The 19,370-nt window shown below is 47.0% G+C and overlaps 1 protein-coding gene across 1 annotated transcript; it reads right to left on the bottom strand.

Annotated features, from left to right (window-relative positions):
- Positions 1-3,784: 3,784 nt before the first annotated feature.
- CRYAA (crystallin alpha A) lies at positions 3,785-7,232 on the bottom strand. The gene is made up of 3 exons (XM_057405028.1): positions 6,839-7,232; positions 5,833-5,955; positions 3,785-4,778 (listed from the first exon to the last, which is right to left on the bottom strand). Exons 1-3 carry the CDS (start codon positions 7,193-7,195, stop codon positions 4,569-4,571), a joined length of 690 nt encoding a protein of 229 aa, XP_057261011.1. The 5' UTR covers positions 7,196-7,232; the 3' UTR covers positions 3,785-4,568.
- Positions 7,233-19,370: the final 12,138 nt, after the last annotated feature.

Raw genomic sequence — 19,370 nt, 5'->3', positions numbered from 1 at the left:
CGCCCCAGCCCCTGGGATTTCATTTTTATCCTGCATGTGCCACAAACGTCTGTGTCATGTCTCAACCTTACATTTTTCCTTAAAAGCGCCTGTTAATTGCAAGTTAAGCACAGCCACGTACCCTGGCTCCTGCACTGCTGTGTGGGCTGTGTACGGACCCGGCTGCAATTCCCCTGGGAAAAGCCCTGCAGCTGAATCAGGAGCTGGGAAACGTGGGACTCGCAGTCACCTGCTCTCCTCACGCGGGCTGGTGGTTTTCCAAGCCAATCCTGACAAGAGGTCACCCCGGAGGGACAAAGTCCGGGTTAGCGGGGGCAGAGCCCATGCCACCGCAGTCACCTGACTGTGGCATCTCCCAAATCCACGTGCCCAACACTAAAGCAATAAACTGCTGAGGTGTGCCCAGCGTGTGTTGCATGCTTTTGAGAGAATACTGGGGTGTTTTGGATGTGTTTGGAGCCCTTTTTGTGGACAACAGAGGCAGTTACTGCTTTTCTGACCTCTCATTGTAGAGACCTGTACGGCAGAAGCCAAATCTTGATGACAGTGACAGGGAGATGAGGGGTTACAGTGGCTGCACGTAACAGAATTTGCTTTAAAGGAAAAAAAAAAGGGGGGGGGGGGGGAGAGACCCTGGAAAGCTTTCACACTGCTCCTGATCTTTGTGTAGCTCTGGCTGACTTGCATATCAATCAGAAACCAGAAATACCAGAACTGTGCAACCCTCGTTGGGTCCGTGTGCCTCCTTGCCTTGCGCCCCGGGCAGATGCCGAAATCAGCGACGGACAAAAGGAGCCCTTGGGCAAGGCTGCCACCCTGCGGGGACACGGCTTTGCCGGGAAATCCCTCCCTTTCCCATGGGCTGTCCTCTGACACAAGCCAGGGGCAGCTTCCCGGCTGGGAGCCTGCAGGTCGCAACCTGCCAGCCCCTTCTCCCAGCTTTTTCTTGGAGGAAAGGACATCAATCAGAGGTGACGCACCCTGCGCAAGCAGCGCAATGCCATGGAGGGGAGGGGCAGGTACTGCACTAGGTGCTGCTGCTGTTCCCCATGTTGCTGCCACCACCATGGGGTCACTGTGTGAGGATGGGGAGTTTGTAGGAGGAGGATGCATGGCCCTGGACCACTGTCTGATGCATCCACCTCAGGGGTCCTTGATTTCTCAAGGAGGGGAAGGTAAAGCCATTTCTGCTTTGTGTAGACAAGCAGGGTTAGCACTCTGAGTGGAGATGGACAGCAGGGCACACAAGCCACAGTGCAATAAGGCTGAATAGTCACCCTCAGCAAAAACCTCTGGTTACAGACCACCCTACACCAATCTGCCCTGATGCTGGAAGGTGCCATCAGTGCCCAGTGAGCAGGGCCCTCCACTGTCTTTCTCTCCATGATAAAATCAACTGAGCTCCTAACCAATGAACTTCTAAGAAATGCTGTTACTCCCTGAAGAGTGTTACCAACACCTTGTTAACAAACAGGAGAATTTGTGTAGAAAACCCTGGTGAAGAACTCCTTGAAGCCATGGTCATAGGCTATGAATGACAAGACTTTCTTTAAATTAAAATTAAAGGGAGACAATAATTTTTGCAGAGCCATGGGCATGGAAGAGGATGAGGAGTGTACCAGTTCCAGACTGGGAATACTTTAGAGTGAGAAATGTGAAATACTGTGAGTGACACATAGACAATAGTAGGCAGGGAGCTGTTATTATGCCCATGTTCAAGCTCTTCTGTCACAAATAAATCCCTTGGGGATGGGGGGCTCTGGGCCTGGGGACAGGAGCCTTTGGTGGCACATTTGGTGAAAAAACACCACCAGCCATCCCAGCTATCCTTGCACAGAGGCTTTTAGCAGCCACTCATGTTTTTAATTAGCTGATGGATTGCAAAGGGCTTTATAATCAGCCCTGCTCAGAGCAGTGAGACAGTCAAGGCCTGGTGTCCCCAGGATTTGCCCCAGAAGTAAGGGGCTGCATGGATCCTTCAGCACCCCCTTCATTGCAACAGCTGCTGCCCCCTCTGCGCAGCTCCTGGCTTGCCCCAAATCTGCCCCGTTTTTCTGCCATCAAAACTTTCACTTTCTGCCACCCAGAAGGAAAAAGGGGCCCCAAAATGGTTCAAATGTGATTTAATGGGACAGACACACACACACTGCTCAGACACCTGTAGGTCTGCACACATCACACTAGAAATGTATTTCCCTATTTTTACGTCTCTGAGAGGTTTCAGTAGGGGCTAAATGTTTGGGGCTGGGTTTGGGTTTTTTTCCTCAGCACACGATGGGGAGTCAAGAATGCTCCCTCCTGGTACAAAATTGCCCTTTCCCAAAACACACTCATTCACACCTGTCCCCTGGAGATGAAAATGCAACAGGCTGCTATTTTTTGGTAGAAAGCTTTGGGATTGCCAATAATTAATCTCAATAAAAAATAGCTTTTAAATAGTGTCAGACGCTGAGGGGATTCCTTGCTTTCTAATTACCAGACAGTAATGTCTCTCCTTTCCCTCTCACCCCTGCTTCTGCAGCATTCCCCCCCTCCTGCAGCCTTGCCCCTCTCCATGGCTCTCCCCCAGCCACCCTGCTCCCTGCCGGCTCTGCCACAGATGCTGTGATGTCGGTCCCAGTAAGGGTCCCAGCACCCCTGGCCTCAAGGGGTTTAGGCTGGGACAGGAGCCCTGGGGCAAATTCATTTTCTCCGGACAATGGATAAAACATCCTTGCTCCTGACTCCCACTCCTTCCTGGGTTTTGGCCTAGATGTGGTGGAAGAAAGTGCTCTTTAATTTTAAATAGGCCCAGAGCTTCTGTGTTTATGGCTCATATTAATATTTAAACCCATGCCATGAGAGAAACCCTGCATCTGTTTTCTCTCTTTTCAACAGCTGATCAGCAGCAAACAGAAGGAGGCTGATGGATTTTTCCCTTTGGCAGAGCAAATAATCTTTCTCCAGCTCTCCTCTCCAGCACAGATGTGTGCTTTTTCCTGGGAAGGATGTGCTTGTTTTGCTGTTGCCCTGCCTTGTTTTGACCCAGAAGTACCCAGAGACATGTTGATTGAGACAAACTTGTGTCTGTTCCTGGGGAAACAGTGACCTTCTCTACTTCTGAGCCAAGGTGGACCTCAATAGCTGCACCTTACATTGCAGCACTTGGATGTGAAGATCTTTACCGAGAGGACAAGCACTCACTGACCAAGCTGTTTCTATCTATGGGGTTAATTATGTGGATTTGGATTATTGACGCTATGTTCTTCCTAAACACCCTGGATTTCCATCTGCATAGAAAGTTGGTTGAGTCAAGCATGAGTGCTGAAACCTTCAGTCTTGAATGCTCACACCTATGAAACCTTGGGAGCCATGGATTTCATGCATGGCAATTGCAGGGGAGCTACTACCTATGCTCTACCCGTCCTGCCATTAAACAGTTTTAATCATTCATTTCAGATTAAATCCTTCACACTGTGTCACACGAGTGAGCTTTGCATTGCCATCTGTACTGATGCAATGAACTGAAGAAATGGTGTGGTTGTTGGGCTGCTGAATTCTGTTCCTTTTTTGATCCTTTTGTTTTGCTTGCATGAAGGATAACAGGAACATGAAAGAAAGAGCAAGTCATCATCACAAAATGTGATTCCAGTGGTGGAAAGCGTGTCCTCCAAACAGTGTTAGGCACCACCTTCAAAAGCCTTAGAGCAGAACAAATGAAACCCCCAGAGCCAATTGCGTGTTTCCTATATCACTTTATTGACCGCCACTGACCGTGTTCTCAGGTTGAGTGCCAGATACCAGTGGAAGAGGTGGAGCTACCCTAGGACTACAGCAAGAGCAAGGGACATGGTGTGTTACGCACAGGCTGGGGAGAGTTTGCTGGGGATGTGAAGCCTCTGCACAGCGGTAAGCCCCCCTCTCTCCCCCAGGGGCCTACTAAGACGGTGGAAAGACATGCTTGTCCTCCTGTCAGTTCCCCCACGGGAAACAACAGGGTAGTGGTGTGAAGAGATAACACTTAAACACTTTGCTGGGGAAAAATGTACATTGCAACCCCTGAAAATACGGTATTATTTCTCCTGCGGTTGCAAGGAACTCGTGGCACATTCATCACATGTACACAGGATCCCAGGTGCGGGGCTTGGCTCCTTTGCTTTCTTTTAAGAGCAACCAGTTTAACTCTGAGTGGGGTAGAGCAAGCTTGCAGGGCTTTCCCCCTGCCCCAAGCCTCGCTTCAAGACCTGGTGCACCATAAGCCTGTGTTACTTGTGCACTCCCTCCTACCTGGTGATGGTTATGGACTACAGCACCGGACAAAGACCCTCTCAGCAAGTACAACAGCGTGGCAGCGTGCGCCATCCATGCCATCTCCCACAGCATAGCTCGCAGGTTTAAGCTTCAAAGTCCACCAACTGCTCACCCAACCCCTCGTCCCATCCAAGGGAAAGGGGGGGAAATAAAAGAAACAAAGGATGAGGGGTAACCAACAAAATAAACCCCTCTGATATTCACTGGTATCTATGCAATGGCTCTGGGAATGAGACCTGCAGACAGCGGCAGCCTGCATACCACAGCGGCAGGTGGGCTTAGGAGGAAGGTGCGGAGGTGGGCTTCTCCTCCCGGGACACAGGGATGGGCCTCTCGCTGTGGCTGGCATCCATGTTGGAAGGGACCTTGGGGCCAGAGAAGGTCAGCATGCCGTCGTTGGACAGGGAGCAGGTGATGGCAGCCTGGTCCACGTTGGCGGGCAGGCGGTACCGGCGGTGAAATTCGCGGGAGATGTAGCCATGGTCATCCTGAGAGGCAGTGGGGAAAGTGTCAGAAACATCCCAGCACCATGCTGTGCCTCACTGCCTGGTCCTGCAGCTCCACTGGACAGGGGTCCACATTCACCCTGGCACCATGACACTGTACCACTGGTATCACCAGGTACATTTCTGCTCTTATTCTATTTCAGGTTTGTAGGGGAGGTGTCTCCCCGCAATGCCCCTGAAGCTGCAAGAGCTGAGCAGAACAGCAGGATCTGATTTTGGCCATGTTACAGATTGGGATCTGGTTTTGACAGGGCCCCTGACGTGGCCTCCAATTTCAAAGGATGCTTGGAGAGAAAGTCTGGGGTTCTGCAGAGGTAAAAGCAATGTACACGCCTGGGTCCATGTATTGCCTTACTAGCCAGCAGAGGTATATCAGCCAAAGTACACAATCCTGGCCCCCTTTTATTTTGGCCAAAAGAATGAGAAACGTTTGGGTTTTTTTTTAAGTCAGCTGTAAAAATGGCTGCTCTCTTTCCCTGGAAAAAAATAACTATATTGAAAAATACATACTTTTTCCAGGCTAGAGCTTTGTCTGGCCAAAACAAAATGCATGAGAATAATTAAACCCCTGCTGGTATAATTCACTTTTCGACCCCCACAGATATTTCCATGACATACGTGTCAAAAGTTTCCAAGCCTGAGGCACTTGGTTGTTTTTCTTTTGTTTTGTTTGGTCTTGCTTTCTCTTGCAGATCAGCATATGAAAACTGTTTTCACTAACAATTCTGGCTTATGAAAACTCGGCCGTGCTTGAGCAGCGCCAGATGATGTTCTTTGTCTGATCCAGTGTTATTAGTGAACAATGGACATCGTCATCTGATGGTTATGGAAGATGATGATTGAAAATAAATAAAAGAGGAGCGGATTAGCTCAGTATTGTCAGTTATCAGGTTGGGGCTCTATGGGAACAGGCCGTGCCAATAATGACAATTGATAAATAACTCCTTTTTTTTTCCTTCACCTGAGGACTGTTGGAAAGCAAGAAAATGGAGCTCAGCTCCCCAGTTGCTCCACCATTATCATCACTTCCACTTACCTGTCTTTCGCTGTGTTTGCCATGGATTTCCACAAAGTCATCGATAATCTTCACACTCAGGTCTTCAGGGGAGAAGTGTTTTACATCTAGCATGATTGTAAACTTGTCCCGGTCAGACCTCACCTGAAAGAACATTGTTAGACAGTAAGATCCAAGCTATAAGCACAGAGGGAGCTTAAAAGATGGAGATGGTCTGGCAGTGGCAAGGTTTCTCCTTCTGTTACTACGGGCCTCAGCAGGGGTCTCCTTCGCATTGCAGGGACTCAGGGACATTGGGCATCTGCACCACTGCTACTGCTCTGGGGAGAGGCATCACTTCTCATCACTATTCTTGTGCCAGGGACTCCTCCTTTGCACACAGCAAAGTGCCAGATGCACCAGGCATTTATACTCAGCAGAGAGGGGGAATTAAAACCGATGATATTCTCTGACAGCACGTTTTGTCCTTTCTGCAATTTATAGTTGCTTTGTGGTTTTACCTCTAGAAGGAAACCAGTAAGAGAATGCCCCAGTCCCTGAGCTTCGGATCACAGCCCTCATGGCTACACACTACTCCTACATGCTGCCTTCAGAGAACTGCTCCAGCCTGGGCTTGCAAAAACAGCTCCTGAGGCAGAGGATCTGCAGGAAGCTCTGGCTCATTGGGGTCCTCTTCCATGCCAAGCTGCCTTTGAGAGCGCTTACTCCAGAAGCAGCCTAGCTACTCCCTTGCCATACAGCCAGCCGGTGGGCAGCAAAGGTAGCCTTTTATGTGGCAGAAACAATCATCAGGAGCCAAAATGGTTTCTGTTTCTTAAAGGGAAGCCTCCTCCCTGCAAGGGTTTCCCTCTGTGCCCAAGAGGGGTCTTGATGCTTGGTGTAGGGCCGGAGGTTCTCCTTGCCCCCTTGCATCGCAAAGCAAGGCTATAGCCACCAGCTTCTGCCGGCAAGCCGCGGGTGGCAAGGAGCAGATGGAGGCATGAGTAGGTTGAGGAAGGAGAAGGAAAGGAAGTCAAAGGGCCCTTACCTCTGAAATGCCCGACTCCAGCACACTGCGGAAGAGGGACTGCCTGTAGTAGGGACTGATAGTGGAAGAGAACAAAGGCAGGAGGTCATACTCGAGGAGACCCTCTCCGAAAAATTGGTCGAACAAACGGCTTGGAATTAGGGGTCCCAGAGCGCGCTTGAACCAGGGGTGCTGGATGGTAATGTCCATGCTTGCTGCTGCTGCAAGGGGAGAGCAGTGGGGGCTGTGCAGACGCTGAGGAGATAGCGATGCCTTGGCTGGACTGCACAGTGCATCCCCAGGGAAGCTCCCCCTATATATACCAGTCTCGCAGAATGAAGGCATTAGCGGGATTTCTCTGGAAAGACATGATCTCATGATGGAGGCAACATGGTCAGCAGAAATGCGGAGACTGACCTGGAAATGACAGTCTGGTTGGAATCTGTGCCAGATCTCCCGAAGGGATGATGCCAGGCAGCAGGCTGTGAGACACAGGGTGCCCAGGGGTACTGGCAGGTCCTCTATGGGATCAAACAGCTAAACAGGACACTCCGATGGGAATCTCAAGGATGCTTGCGAAGGAGGTCTGCTCTGTGGGTCTTTGTAACCCACCCTTGGCTTTTTGTTAATTTGCTTCTGGTTCTGCCCCTCATTGAATAAGAGACACAAAGTCTCTTCCAAGTAAATGACATAGCTTTATTCCAACTGAGAAAAAAGGGTTGATTCAAGCTGAAGAAAGGGAAACTCTTTTTGTGACATGTTATGAAGTGTCTCCACCACTTGAGAGGGGTCTGACACGCCTGGCACAGGGATCCTGGCAAGGCTGGCAGGAAGTGGGACTAATGCACAATGCAGAGCATGAACAAGGGTTTGACAAAACAGAAACTTTTTGCAAACAAATACTTGCCAAAAGAAAGAAAAAAACCCAAGTTTGGTCACTGACAGTAACAGCCGTCCCAAAGCTGCCCTTGAGAATTTCCTTGTTCTGATTTCATAGAATCACAGAAAGGTTTGAGCTGGAAGAGACCTTAAAGCTCTCTCAGTTCCAGCCAACCTGCCATGGGCTGGGACACCTTCCACTAGACCAAGTTGCTCAAAGCTCCATTCAGCCTGGCCTTGAACACTGCCAGGGATGGGGCAGCCACAGCTTCTCTGGGCAACCTGTGCCAGGGCCTCACCACCCTCAGAGTGAAGAATTTCTTCCTAATGTCTAATCTAAATCTTCCAGTTTAAAGCCACTCCCCCTTGTCCTGTCCCTACAGGCCCTTGTAAAAAGCCCCTCTTCAGATTTCTTGTCAGCCCCTTTAGGCACTGGAAGCTGCTCTAAGGTCTTCCTGGAGCCTTCTCTTCTTCAGGATGAAGAAGCCCAGCTTTCTCAGCCTTGATCCATCAGTTCCCCCAGGACCTGCAAGTGCATCTCACCAGGTCCCATGGACTTGCGCACCTTCAAGTTCCTTATATGTACTCAAACCTGATCTTCTAGATTGGGTAGTTCCTCCTTCTCCCAGTCCCTGCCTTTGCCTTCTGTGACGTGGGCAGTGTGGCTGGAGCTCTTGCCAGTGAAGAGAGAGGCAATAAAGTCTTTGAGTACCTCAGCCTTCTCCATGTCCCAGGTAACAACATCTCTCGTTTCCTTCCAGAAAGGGCCCGCATTTTCCCTAGTCTTTCTTTTATCACCAATGTAGCTACAGAAGCTTTTCCTGTTGCCCCTGACATTCCTAGCCAGATTTACTTATGTCAGAGCTTTACCTTGCCTAACCTGACCCCTGGCTGCTCAGACAATTTCTTGTATTCCCCCCAGGCTACCTGTACTTTCTTCCAGTCTCTGTAGGCTTCCTTTTTGTGTTTGAGTTTGTCCAGAAGCTCCTTGTTCATCCACACGGGTCTCCTGGCATTTTTGCCTGATTTCTTCTTTGTTCAGGGTACATCATCTCTCAGCTTGGAGGAGGTGATGCTTTCATATTGACCAGCTTTCTTGGACTCTTCTTCCCTCCAGGGCTTTGTCCCATGTTACTCTATGAAGCAGACCTGAAGAGGCCAAAGCCTGCTCTCCTGAAGTCCAGGGAAGTACGCTCATTGTGCACACTCCTTGCTGCCCTAAAGATCTAGGTGCCACATGGTCTTGGAAAGTCATTGGCCTTCTTTTCCACACATGACCCCTCCCCACACAGTGCATGGAGGCAGGCAAGGAAAAATGGGAACCAGAAAATCACACTATAGAGGCTTTCCTTCACAGAAAGCAGAAGTTGAGCAGAAAGACACCCCAAAAAGCAGCAGAGACCACTAAGCACCCAGACAAGGGTTTAGGTTCAACTTTACCTAGTTTCAGCAAGAAAACATCTTGAGGTCTGGCCACAGCTCTTGGGCATGAAGGCTTTTCTAAAATCAAATGCCAAAATGAGATCAATCCCTCCTTAAGATATGGAGGGAAAACCCACAACAGACAGGCCTAACCTCCCATTGAGTTCCATTGGCCCAAATCTGTCATTCTGCTTGAGAAAATGAAGGGAAAGCAAACAAGATTCATAAAGCACTGCCAAGGTTTTTCTTCAAGAACTCTATGAGAGTTGGGTCTTTGCATCCAGGAAAGAAGAAAATCTCTTCTCAGACACCCAGTACCAGAGACTTGCTAACTTGTATTTAAGCAAATGAAGCAGTGACCTGATAGATGCAGAATGAAAAGAGAAGTACAGGAACAGGTTCAAATCCCAAGCCATTCACTGGAGCACACAAAGCAAATAATTTATTTGGCAGGTAGAGGAAGAGGTAGAAACTGTGCTCTGATGCAGAAAGTGAGACAGATCTTGGAGCCCCAGCCGCATGTGGATGGAATTCCTGCAGTGTGTTGGAAACATCCTCTTTGTGTTTCCCAAATCAGAGTTTATATCAGTAGCACAGGGAGCAAAATGGCATCTTTAAGTCCTTAATAAGTTGCCCAGCCCTTGAGTTCTGACCTTCAGCATGCTCCCCACGCAGGAAGAGCCCTGGACCGTTGGACCAGGGAGGAAGAAGGGACCCCAGGCTGGCTGTACCTCTCTCAGCTACACCAACTAGCAGCACATCAGTGCTCTTAGGCACCAGGAAAGAAGCCACTTGCCTACACATCACCACTTATCTCACAGGGAAACCCAACAAAATCCATCGTCTATCTAATTGCCTGAAGTTTGTTCCAGGACTGGAGCATATGTGTGATCAGAGCACTCCGCATGTTCAGCAGGATGATGGGAATGGGCTTTTGAGAGAAAAATTACAAATATATCTTCACTTAAATTTCATCTAAAATTAGGTATATTGCCACACATTTAAATACTCAATAAGTGACAGCCAACTTTATTCCCTAGAATTAATCATTTCCATTTTGTCTTTGATGCGCATTTTTGTCTTTATGGTCAAATTACTTCAATGAAATGTAAATTTCATTTACAACAGTTTTTTCTGGTACAGACTTTGCACTGCCTGCAGCCTTGGAGCAACAAGTGATCTTCTGAGACTCATCACATCTAATTTCCAGTGGTCTAAAACTTAGGTGTCTGGTCCAAATGAGGTGCCCAGGCTCCCTGTCCAGTCAGTGTGGAAAGAGAGTTCCCTCCAGAAAGCTCACATTATCATGTAGGTGGGCAGGAAATGTGAAATAAGACCTTTCAGCAGTGCCTACATCTTGACCAACTAAGAAGGAAGCCTGGACAGCTGCCTTAGGGGAGGCAGTTCTATTTCTAACTCCTTCCTGGTCGAGCGGAGCTGGTGAGGGGAATCCCATCCAGTGGGAGTTCATTATGAGAGGAGAAAGCAATCATTTTGCACCAGTTCAGGGGATGAGACTTCTCACAAGACGCACAATGTTTGTGCTTCATTATCACCTGCTGAGCATAAGCAGTGAGATTTGTTGGTGTTCCTATAACAGGAAGAAAAATCAGTGCATATGCTCATGAGTGTACTCATTGAAAAGTTAGGATGCAAGTCCAACTCAAAATGTTTTCCATTAGGATCTGCTGTCTAGCTTACCTCTGAAAGAATCCCTTCCCAAACTATCATGTGCAATCACCAGCACATGAGACATTTAGTAAAGGATGCTGCCCAGGACAAGTTGCAGAAATGCTAGATCATGTTTCTGAGTAAAGCAAGCATCAGCCATCCAGCATCGCTCTTGCTTGTATTTGTATGCTATTAGTTTGTCCGCATGACCAACTCTGACCTGACAATTTCTAGGTGAGTCCAGTGCGGTTTCCAGCCCCCATGCCAAGCTCTGTACAAGCCCAATATGAAGAGAAAAGTGTTTACGTGGAGCTGTGACTGGTCAGGCGTAACCATGGAGAGTTCATACATGATTCTGAAGTGCTAATATAGCTGGGATTATTGCTTGTAACTAGTGTGTTGCAGCCACAAGAGAGGCAAGAAAGGCAACCTCTCTGAAGTGCATGCTCTCTCCAGTCAGCTCGTCTCCATTAACCTGCAGAGGGTGCAACCCTTCAGATAGCTCTTAGAGAACTCAGGAGTGAGTTCCACTTCTTTGTCTTGCAAATGGACATGCCAACCCCAAAAGGTACAACTGTACTCATTTAGATGGTCCCCCACATTTAGATGTAAGCTGTTTAGTGATAGAGGAGTGAATAATTTACTGATAAAATTGTTGTAAGCATTCTAATCAAACTAAGTTTTCCCTGTGGAGGAGTATTTCTATGAGGTACAAAAAAGAAGTTCATAACAGCTACACAGAGCTAGGGCAGGTAATAATGTGATACTGTTGAAAGTTTTCTTCATACCAGTCTTGCTGTGGTGGAAAATAGTACATAATGTGTGTGAGGGAGCTGGTGAGTGGGAAAAAATGGCCATGCTTTTCTTAATCTTGCATAGATCTATCTTTGGAAAGGACCAAGAAGTTGATAGGAGACAGTATGCAAGCAATCAAGCTAAAAGACAGACAGCATTATCACTATGGAGCCAGCATTATCAGTTTCAGCCCTTTGAGCTGCTAAGCATTTAGTAAAAGCTCTCCCTAGAAGTGAGCACAGGACATTTATTCCTATCTTTGTAAGGGAGTAGTCCTTTCTTTAGAAGACTTACTTCTTGTTCCTCAAACACAAGCATACCACCCAAGGTAATGCCATGGTCAGGAGCTCCAAACCTTTCTACACCAGGTTTGAGTGGGACGCTGATGGAGGAAGGAGCAACTGAATGTAACTGCAGCTAGATTCATTTTCCTCTGCCCTCAACCCCCACCAGACACCATGGAAAGCACTAAAGTAGTGATTTCTGCTGAGTTTTGAATGCTGCTTGTGTCTTGCTGAAATTTATAAGGGATGGGAGGAGGTGAGGGCATGTTATCAGTGCAATTTGCACACCATGCTTAACTGTGGTTGGGGCTGCAGGGCTAACACAGTGGGAGGGCCGACATGAGAGAAGGCAGATGTTATATTCTTTTTCTATTAGATGAATAAGTGGTTTTTGTTAAAAGCAAAGAGAACACTTGAAAACCCCTGTTTGAGGATAGTTCATAGCAAAAAAGAAGCCAGTTAGTGGGAGGGTTGCTACATGCTGAGCACCTTTGAAAATCAGGACATGCATTAAGGAGTTTAAATATAGATCTAGGAGCCTACCTTTCAGCAAGTGTATTATTAAAAAAGACTTTTCATTTAAAGGCAGATCACTGTGTCCCCAGATAACTCTGCAAATTTCCATGCCTCCCTAACAGCCATCAGTGGCACAGCTGGGAGCTGCAACTTGGCTTAAAGAGTGAGTGGCTAAGCCTGAACTGCTCTAAGTCATGGTAGCTCTCTCTTCCCTTGCCTCTGCAGCTGTTGCTTAATGAATGACCAACCCCTACATCACAAGCTTTGTCCCAGGTGGTCTCCACTCTTGCTCACAATAGGTTTTGTCCCACAGGGACTGTGGTTGAAAGGCTGCAGAACACCAGAGCCAGGGAGACGGCAATCACAGTGGGGACAGGTTGTGTTTCTAGTTTTCTACCTAAAAAGAAATCTTTGTCCCAGTGCTTTTTAAGGCACAATCCTGATTTTATTGCTGGCCTTCACAATTCTTTTTCCACTCCAATCTCTCCTTCATATTTTAGATGGATGGAGCAATTTTTATTTCCTGGCTTATAGCAATCCACAGGCAGATGTATTATTCAGCTGTATGCTGGAAAAGTTAAATATCCATTCTCCTCATACAAAGACCGATATTTATTTTATCTAAAGAATTTATATAATACCAACAGTCTGCCTTGGTGAAGCCAAAGAGGCTTAAAAAATTACTAGCAATCCCTTTTTTCCACCTCAGAGCCCACATCCTAAACACTGAACAAATCCCACCAGTGTTTAGGGCACATAACATCATTGTTGTCAAATCAATGGTGAAGTTACATGCCGTTAATCCTTGGCATTTATCCAGACAAGCTCAGCAAGTTTTAGCAGCATAATGCATTTTATGTTTTCATCAATGGATTTGCATAGGGAATGAGAGATGCTCTTTGCTTCCCAGTCTGCAGCAGCATACCCAGAGAGTGGGAGATGTGAAGGGAGCACCCAACACGTCCAGAGAGCAGAACTGTAAGAGGAGCAGGTTTGGAAATTTACAGCTGCTAAGCAATGATGCTTCTCCCCATCTGTACATCTCAGAGCGCTTTCCAGAGGGGGTAAGTATCATCATGGTGACTGGGAACAAGTAAAATGACTTCTCACCCAAAAAAGCAGAGGTACGGCCTGAGCCTTTGTTACTCCCCTGGTCTTTTCTGTGAATAAAATCACCTCTCTTGCAACTCCACAGAGCTTGCAGCTGAGAGTCTTTCTGCCTTGCCCCAGGTCTCATCTCTGTGAGCTTTCCATGGCCCCTCTTCCTGCAGTATAAAATATACCTTTTGCTCAGGATATTATACCCTTTTTCTTCAGACCAGAGAATTTGAGAGTGTAGGGTTGTTCTGTGACATGATGTTTACTCATCTAAAGGAAACGATTGTGCTAAGTGATATAAGAGTTTGAGGAATTAAAACCCTGAGTATTTTTCAGAGGATAGGGGAAATTATGTTTGTTGGGGGTTTTGGTATGAACCTCTACCAAATAAATAAATAAATGAAATAAATAGAGGACTATGGCACATTTTAAGACATCTTAAAAAAAAAAAATCAAAACTTGCTATATGGTGTCTTGAGTTTATATATTTTTATTTTTACTTTTTTCCAGTGCTCTTGCCAGTTTAGGTGTAAGTTATTTCTGCATGGCCAACATGAGCATTTCTCCACAGAGCAGATCCTTCTGCAAAGCCTATAGCAGAGCTACATAGAATCATATAGACTTTTTTTTCCCCAAAGGATCAATACCCAGGTTCCGCGCTTTGAAGGTATGGCATAAAGGGAGGAGCAGATGTATCACAGGGAATTCTCTACCATGGATATTCACTTGACAAATAGGCAATGTGGAAAGCTCAGGAAGCAGATAAGAACAGGGGCAGTGTCTGAAGAAGGGGGAAAGAGATTGCAGGAGGGGTTAGCTAGGAAGAAAAGTGACTTTATCTTGTGGTCCAGAGAAAGAGGGAAATTGAACAAGTGGTACTGATGTAGTGGGGAAGGAGAAGCAGAAGGAGGAGGTCTGTAGGAGCACTGGAAGAAGACCAGAAGAGAACAGTATCATGGAAGGAGGGTGGTCTGATCAGGACAAGCAGCTCTTTAAAGGGCATTCTGCATATCCTGCAGCCACTTGGTAATCCTACAGTGAATTACATGGTCCTGGTTTGAGTCTGACTCTCACTGTCTGAGAAGGGCTGGAAAAGAAAACGCTGGTCACCGAAGGGAGATGTCATTGCATGAATTGCTAAAACACCCAAGACAGCTCCAAAACTGCCTAATAGCAGGTGATGCTGCAGTAGTTGTTTACTGCTCAGGCAGAACCTGGCACTGGGAACTGAGCTGTTTATTGGTGCTAAACAGACTGGTGACATTAGCTCACAGAGAAGACAGGAGGTGGACAGGGCAAGAAGGCAGGATCAGCTTTGAAAGGGACTGATAAAAGGGCATAGAACAGGCAAGCCACGTTATTGATTCAGGTTAGAGAGTGAGAGGCATTGAGAAACTTGTTGGTACCACAGTGGCTGAAACCAACATGATTCTCCACCAGGTTCTATGTGTACACAGGCTACTGGCATAATCAGGTTATTTAAAGTTAACCTAGATAACCTACCCTGACTGCACAACACAAACAGCATCCAGATACTACTGCAGGGAACATATCCTTTAACAGGCAACCACGGGGGTGAACCTCTCTGAACCTCCACTTGTTTAGAAGCACCTGTGCAGTGCCATAGGATCTGTAAATCTCCTTGTGCTGAGGACAAACACAAAACAATCACAGCTTTCATCTGGCTCAAAGGAATCCACTCTGCTCATACAGCAGCCTAATCAGAGCAAAAAAAAGCTAGCTCTTGATGGGATCACGATCCCCATCCCTTACGCCTGGATAACAGTCTGTTAGGGTGGCAGCTGTCTGGTGACTTGGAGAATTTATTTTTGCAGTAGCTGTGATGGGAACCTTAGAAAAAAAACATCAGTTGGCAGAGAAAGACCCTAATGAACCGTTTGTCTAAGCTGCTCCCAAATCCTCTTGCTGGGTTTACGTGCACTCATGTGCGGATGAGCATTAGTATCAGAGTGATGGAGGTTAGCAGTGAAAAGATTATCACGACAGGCCGGAGGACAAAATGCTGAGACTGGCTCCGCGTGCATCACTCTGTGTGTGCGCACTGACAATGCCAGGGCCTGCTCTCAACAGTGCTCCTCAGCTGTTACACACCGCGGGTTTATGGCAGCTTTGCATCACCAGAGGAGGGGAAGGGCTCCACACGGGCCAGCGGTCCCCTTGATGTCTCTATGATCTTGCAAGGTAAATAGAGCACATGGGAGAGGAACTGGAGCATGCTCCTGGGGAGAAGACCATAAGCTAAGGGATAATGAAGCTGAAGAGCATCACATTTCCCAGACTTTAACCCATAGGAGAGCATTATGCTCAGACACAGCAGATGGGATAAAACTTCAGACAGTTGATGCAGTACTAACAGCCACAGCTCTGCTGTGTATAATTAAGGTTAAATGATAAAGATCATCACAGCATCTCCAGTCAAAAACAACTCTCTTTTCTCTTTTTTCTTTTCCCTCCTCAAACATTTTATGCATTTTGTCAAAAGGTCATTGCTGGGGAACTAAATACATTGAGGGAAAACAAGCAAACAGAAAAATCCCCACTGCAGCTGTTGAGTAAAAGAAATGAAGGAAAGTTGTATGTTACGACTGGGATGAGGAGTGCAGAGAAGGGGAATCACAGCTGTGGTGCAACAAGAGGAGGGAAACTTAGATCAATAATTTTTAAATGCAAGCCCCCGAATCTACACTCACAGCATGCAAACACAAAAGTCCTTGTGTAACATTTCTCACTTATGAGAGTGACCTAATGACCTGTAGATCACACAGGAGCTTTTCAGTGACCCAGTGAGGATGCTCTCAGCTATAAAGGTTTAAGGAATGGACTTTATGAGCAGCTGTGGATGTAGGAGAGTGGTTCTGGATGCTTCTGATGGCATTCGGGCAGATGAGGATATAAAAATTTGCACTAAGTAATGCTGCCCGACACTTGGTGTTCTTTCTCCACCTACTGCATGACAAGAGGAATGCTCTACAGCCTCACCGAGCTAGCTACCTGAGAACTGACTCTCTTGACTGCTACACAGTTTTGCCACTGACCAAGTGCCTCCAACCTTCCTTTCTCACTCCAAAGTCTTGTCCGGCTCTCCCCATTGACTCCCCAGTTTTATGCACCAGGATACCTCTGTGAATTTCTGCGCTGCTGAGTGATTAAAACCTTCTGCAAGTGTTGTTCAGTCTTCCTCTGGGCCTGCGCTACTTTACAGTCCTGTTCCAGGGTACCTAAAACAGTTGTTACTTCCATAGAGCTGCTTGCCCTTCACACCACCTCAGCAAAAAGCAGGCCACCATCCTCTGAAGGGCATGAAGATTTGACTGCTTTTACAGCCCTGTGGTGACCATCCTTCTTCAGTGTCCCAACCTGTGCTGGAAACTGGCTTCTGCCCCCAGGGATGACCTGAGGGTAAGGGGGATAAAAGACAGAGGACAGACTGAAGTATTTCCAAGCACCTCAGAACTCAGCCCGGCACACAGTACTCTTGCCTCTGCTCTTCTAACCCACACCACTAACACCAGCCACCACATCAGCACCTGTGCACTCTGCTCCTCCTCTCTGGCCATACCTTCTTCTGGAATTTGGGGGTTTCTTTTTTTTTGAATACAAGACTTTCAAGCGGCTGCAACTGTGAGTGGGACAGTCTTTCAGCCACTGTGCACTGCTCTGGCTGTGCCACTTCATTCACCTCCCTGCCCTGACCCTGGGGGCTGGGTTACCTTGATCTGCAAGGATCCAGCTTGGTTGTAGACCTAAACAACCAGCAAAGAGAATACCTGCCGTAATCCATAAAAGCATGAGAAAAGATTGGCATGTATCTTTGAAAAAATGAGGACAGCCTTCATGAGAACTGATACCCTTGCTTTGGGATTCCCAGACCCTGAGAATTTCAGGCCAGATAAGTAAAAGTGCACCCTTGTAACATAAAGCCATGTAATAAGTGTCTTCACACAAAGCAGAAGAGACATTGCCCTGAAAAATCCCTGCCCTTCTTCAGTGAATGTTATTGCAAGGGTTTTGACATAGCGGCTCCATGGCTTACTGCAGTTGGCAAGTGCTTTTAATCTCCATAAACTGTAGTGCAGGCAATTTTTCCAGGATGTTCACAGTATATCAGATGCAATGTGCCATCTTCTGTTGAGATCACAATACACTACATCCATTTAGCATCTATTCCCATAGGTTGCCACAATGCAGAGTTGGCTTTTCCTCTACAAAGCATTCAGGCAAAACTATACTCTAGGGTCTGAAATTTGCACAGCTCTGGAAGGGGTTGAGCAGGGTCATTGTTACCATTCCCAGTCACCTGTAAAAGACTTTTCTGAACCTCTGAAAAGCATCAACACCTAAACTGTCTACGGGATGACCTGAGTTGATCAAGAATCCCATCCACCCCATCAGCTTGCTCTACCTACATTGTTCCCTATGGGGAACAATGGGCACATCGGGGCAGACATCATAGGTTCTCATTTTCAAATGAGCTGAATTTACCCACCCTTAAACCCGGATCTGATTTTCAAAGTGTTTACCTTTCAGCTCATTCTGGGCCACAATTAGATTTCTCAAACAGCCCCTAGGCAAGGTGCCACATTCTTCTAATACCTCCCTTAGGGCACAGACAGGTAAGAGGAGGAAAGCCTCATTAGCAGCCAAACAAAAGAAGGTGCAAAGGAAAGAGCAGATGTTTCACAGGTACTGCTCCCTAGTTTTACACCTCTTCAGCTGACTATCTTCCACACAACAGTAGTCTTTGGAGGTAGACACTGGTTTTAACTTGCCCCTGCATGCTCACTTTTCAAGCTGGCCCAAACAGCGGAAGTTAAAACCTTCCAGCTGTGAAGGGAAGCTTGACTCAAGAGCAAAGCCGTGTTATGTGACCCTCAGTCTAAAGACTCTACACTGTACAAAGTCCAGAGCTGAAATGTGCTCGACTGGTCACAGTTAGAAACAGACTGAGGATAGGGAATCACCAGGAAAGATGAACTGAACAGCAATTTATTTTTCTTCCCCAACCTTCAGCTGGACTGTAGGAATGCTCAGCACAGACACATGGTATCTACGATATCAAAACAGAGCAAAGAATGACAGCTATATGATTTGACCTTGTTAATCCAGCTATGTAGTAAAGCGTGTAAGTCAACAGCAGCTGTTGATGAGCCTGCATCAATATACCTGCTCAATAACCAAGCACTGCTAACAGGACATTTTTTTTCAGCTGTGACTTTAAAACCACTTCTGGTCTAGAAACAGTACAGCAGAATTCCCATGACATTCCAGTGAAGAGAACTGCTTAGGAAAGCAGTTGGGGGGGGGGGGAAGCAAGCAGGCTCTTTTGTAGGCATTGGCATACTGATTGAAGTGCCATGTATCTTGCCTTAGGGTGCTCAGTGTAGCTGCCCATTTGTTAGGAGAGACAAAGAGAAGAGAGAGCATGCATGGAAAGTGCACAGAAACAGGCTTGGATGGAAGTGGTCCTTTCTAATGACTGTTACAAAGGTACATCAGCAATCCCTCTTCATCTCATGGAGATGCCACCCCTTAACATCCACCTCAAGGTGGTGAACACCCAGGTTACACATCACAAATGCTGCTTGCTCCAAAAGAACTTTTTTCACATCATCATTCCAAAAACTGTAGCAAGTGTGTGCACTTCTCAGGACAATAATTAAGCCATTTTCAATAATTTCAAATGTCCCATGTCAAGTCGGGTTATAGCCAGCCACTTTAAACCTCTGGATAATAACCCCTTCCCTAGGAGGACACTGGGCCCATAGAGTGGGAGCCAAGAGTCAGGGCAAACTTGGGAGGTCCTGGCTGCAGGCTCCCTCCAATCCAAGGCATCTTCAGGTAGGTATGAGCAGTAGTTTTATCTCTTG

This window comes from Pezoporus wallicus, unplaced genomic scaffold (assembly GCF_028554395.1).
Source record: "Pezoporus wallicus isolate ANWC-B61680 ecotype Strahan unplaced genomic scaffold, APGP_CSIRO_Pwel_v1 contig_1739, whole genome shotgun sequence".
Taxonomy (NCBI): domain Eukaryota; kingdom Metazoa; phylum Chordata; class Aves; order Psittaciformes; family Psittacidae; genus Pezoporus; species Pezoporus wallicus.
This window is presented reverse-complemented; position numbering and strand designations above follow the sequence as displayed.

Coding starts and splice junctions, on each gene's coding strand:
- CRYAA (XM_057405028.1), bottom strand. CDS start 7,195: ATGAGATCATGTCTTTCCAGAGAAATCCCGCTAATGCCTTCATTCTGC. Junction 5,956..6,838: donor TGGAGTCGGGCATTTCAGAG/GTAAGGGCCCTT, acceptor ATGTTCTTTCAG/GTGAGGTCTGACCGGGACAA. Junction 4,779..5,832: donor GCAAACACAGCGAAAGACAG/GTAAGTGGAAGT, acceptor ACTGCCTCTCAG/GATGACCATGGCTACATCTC.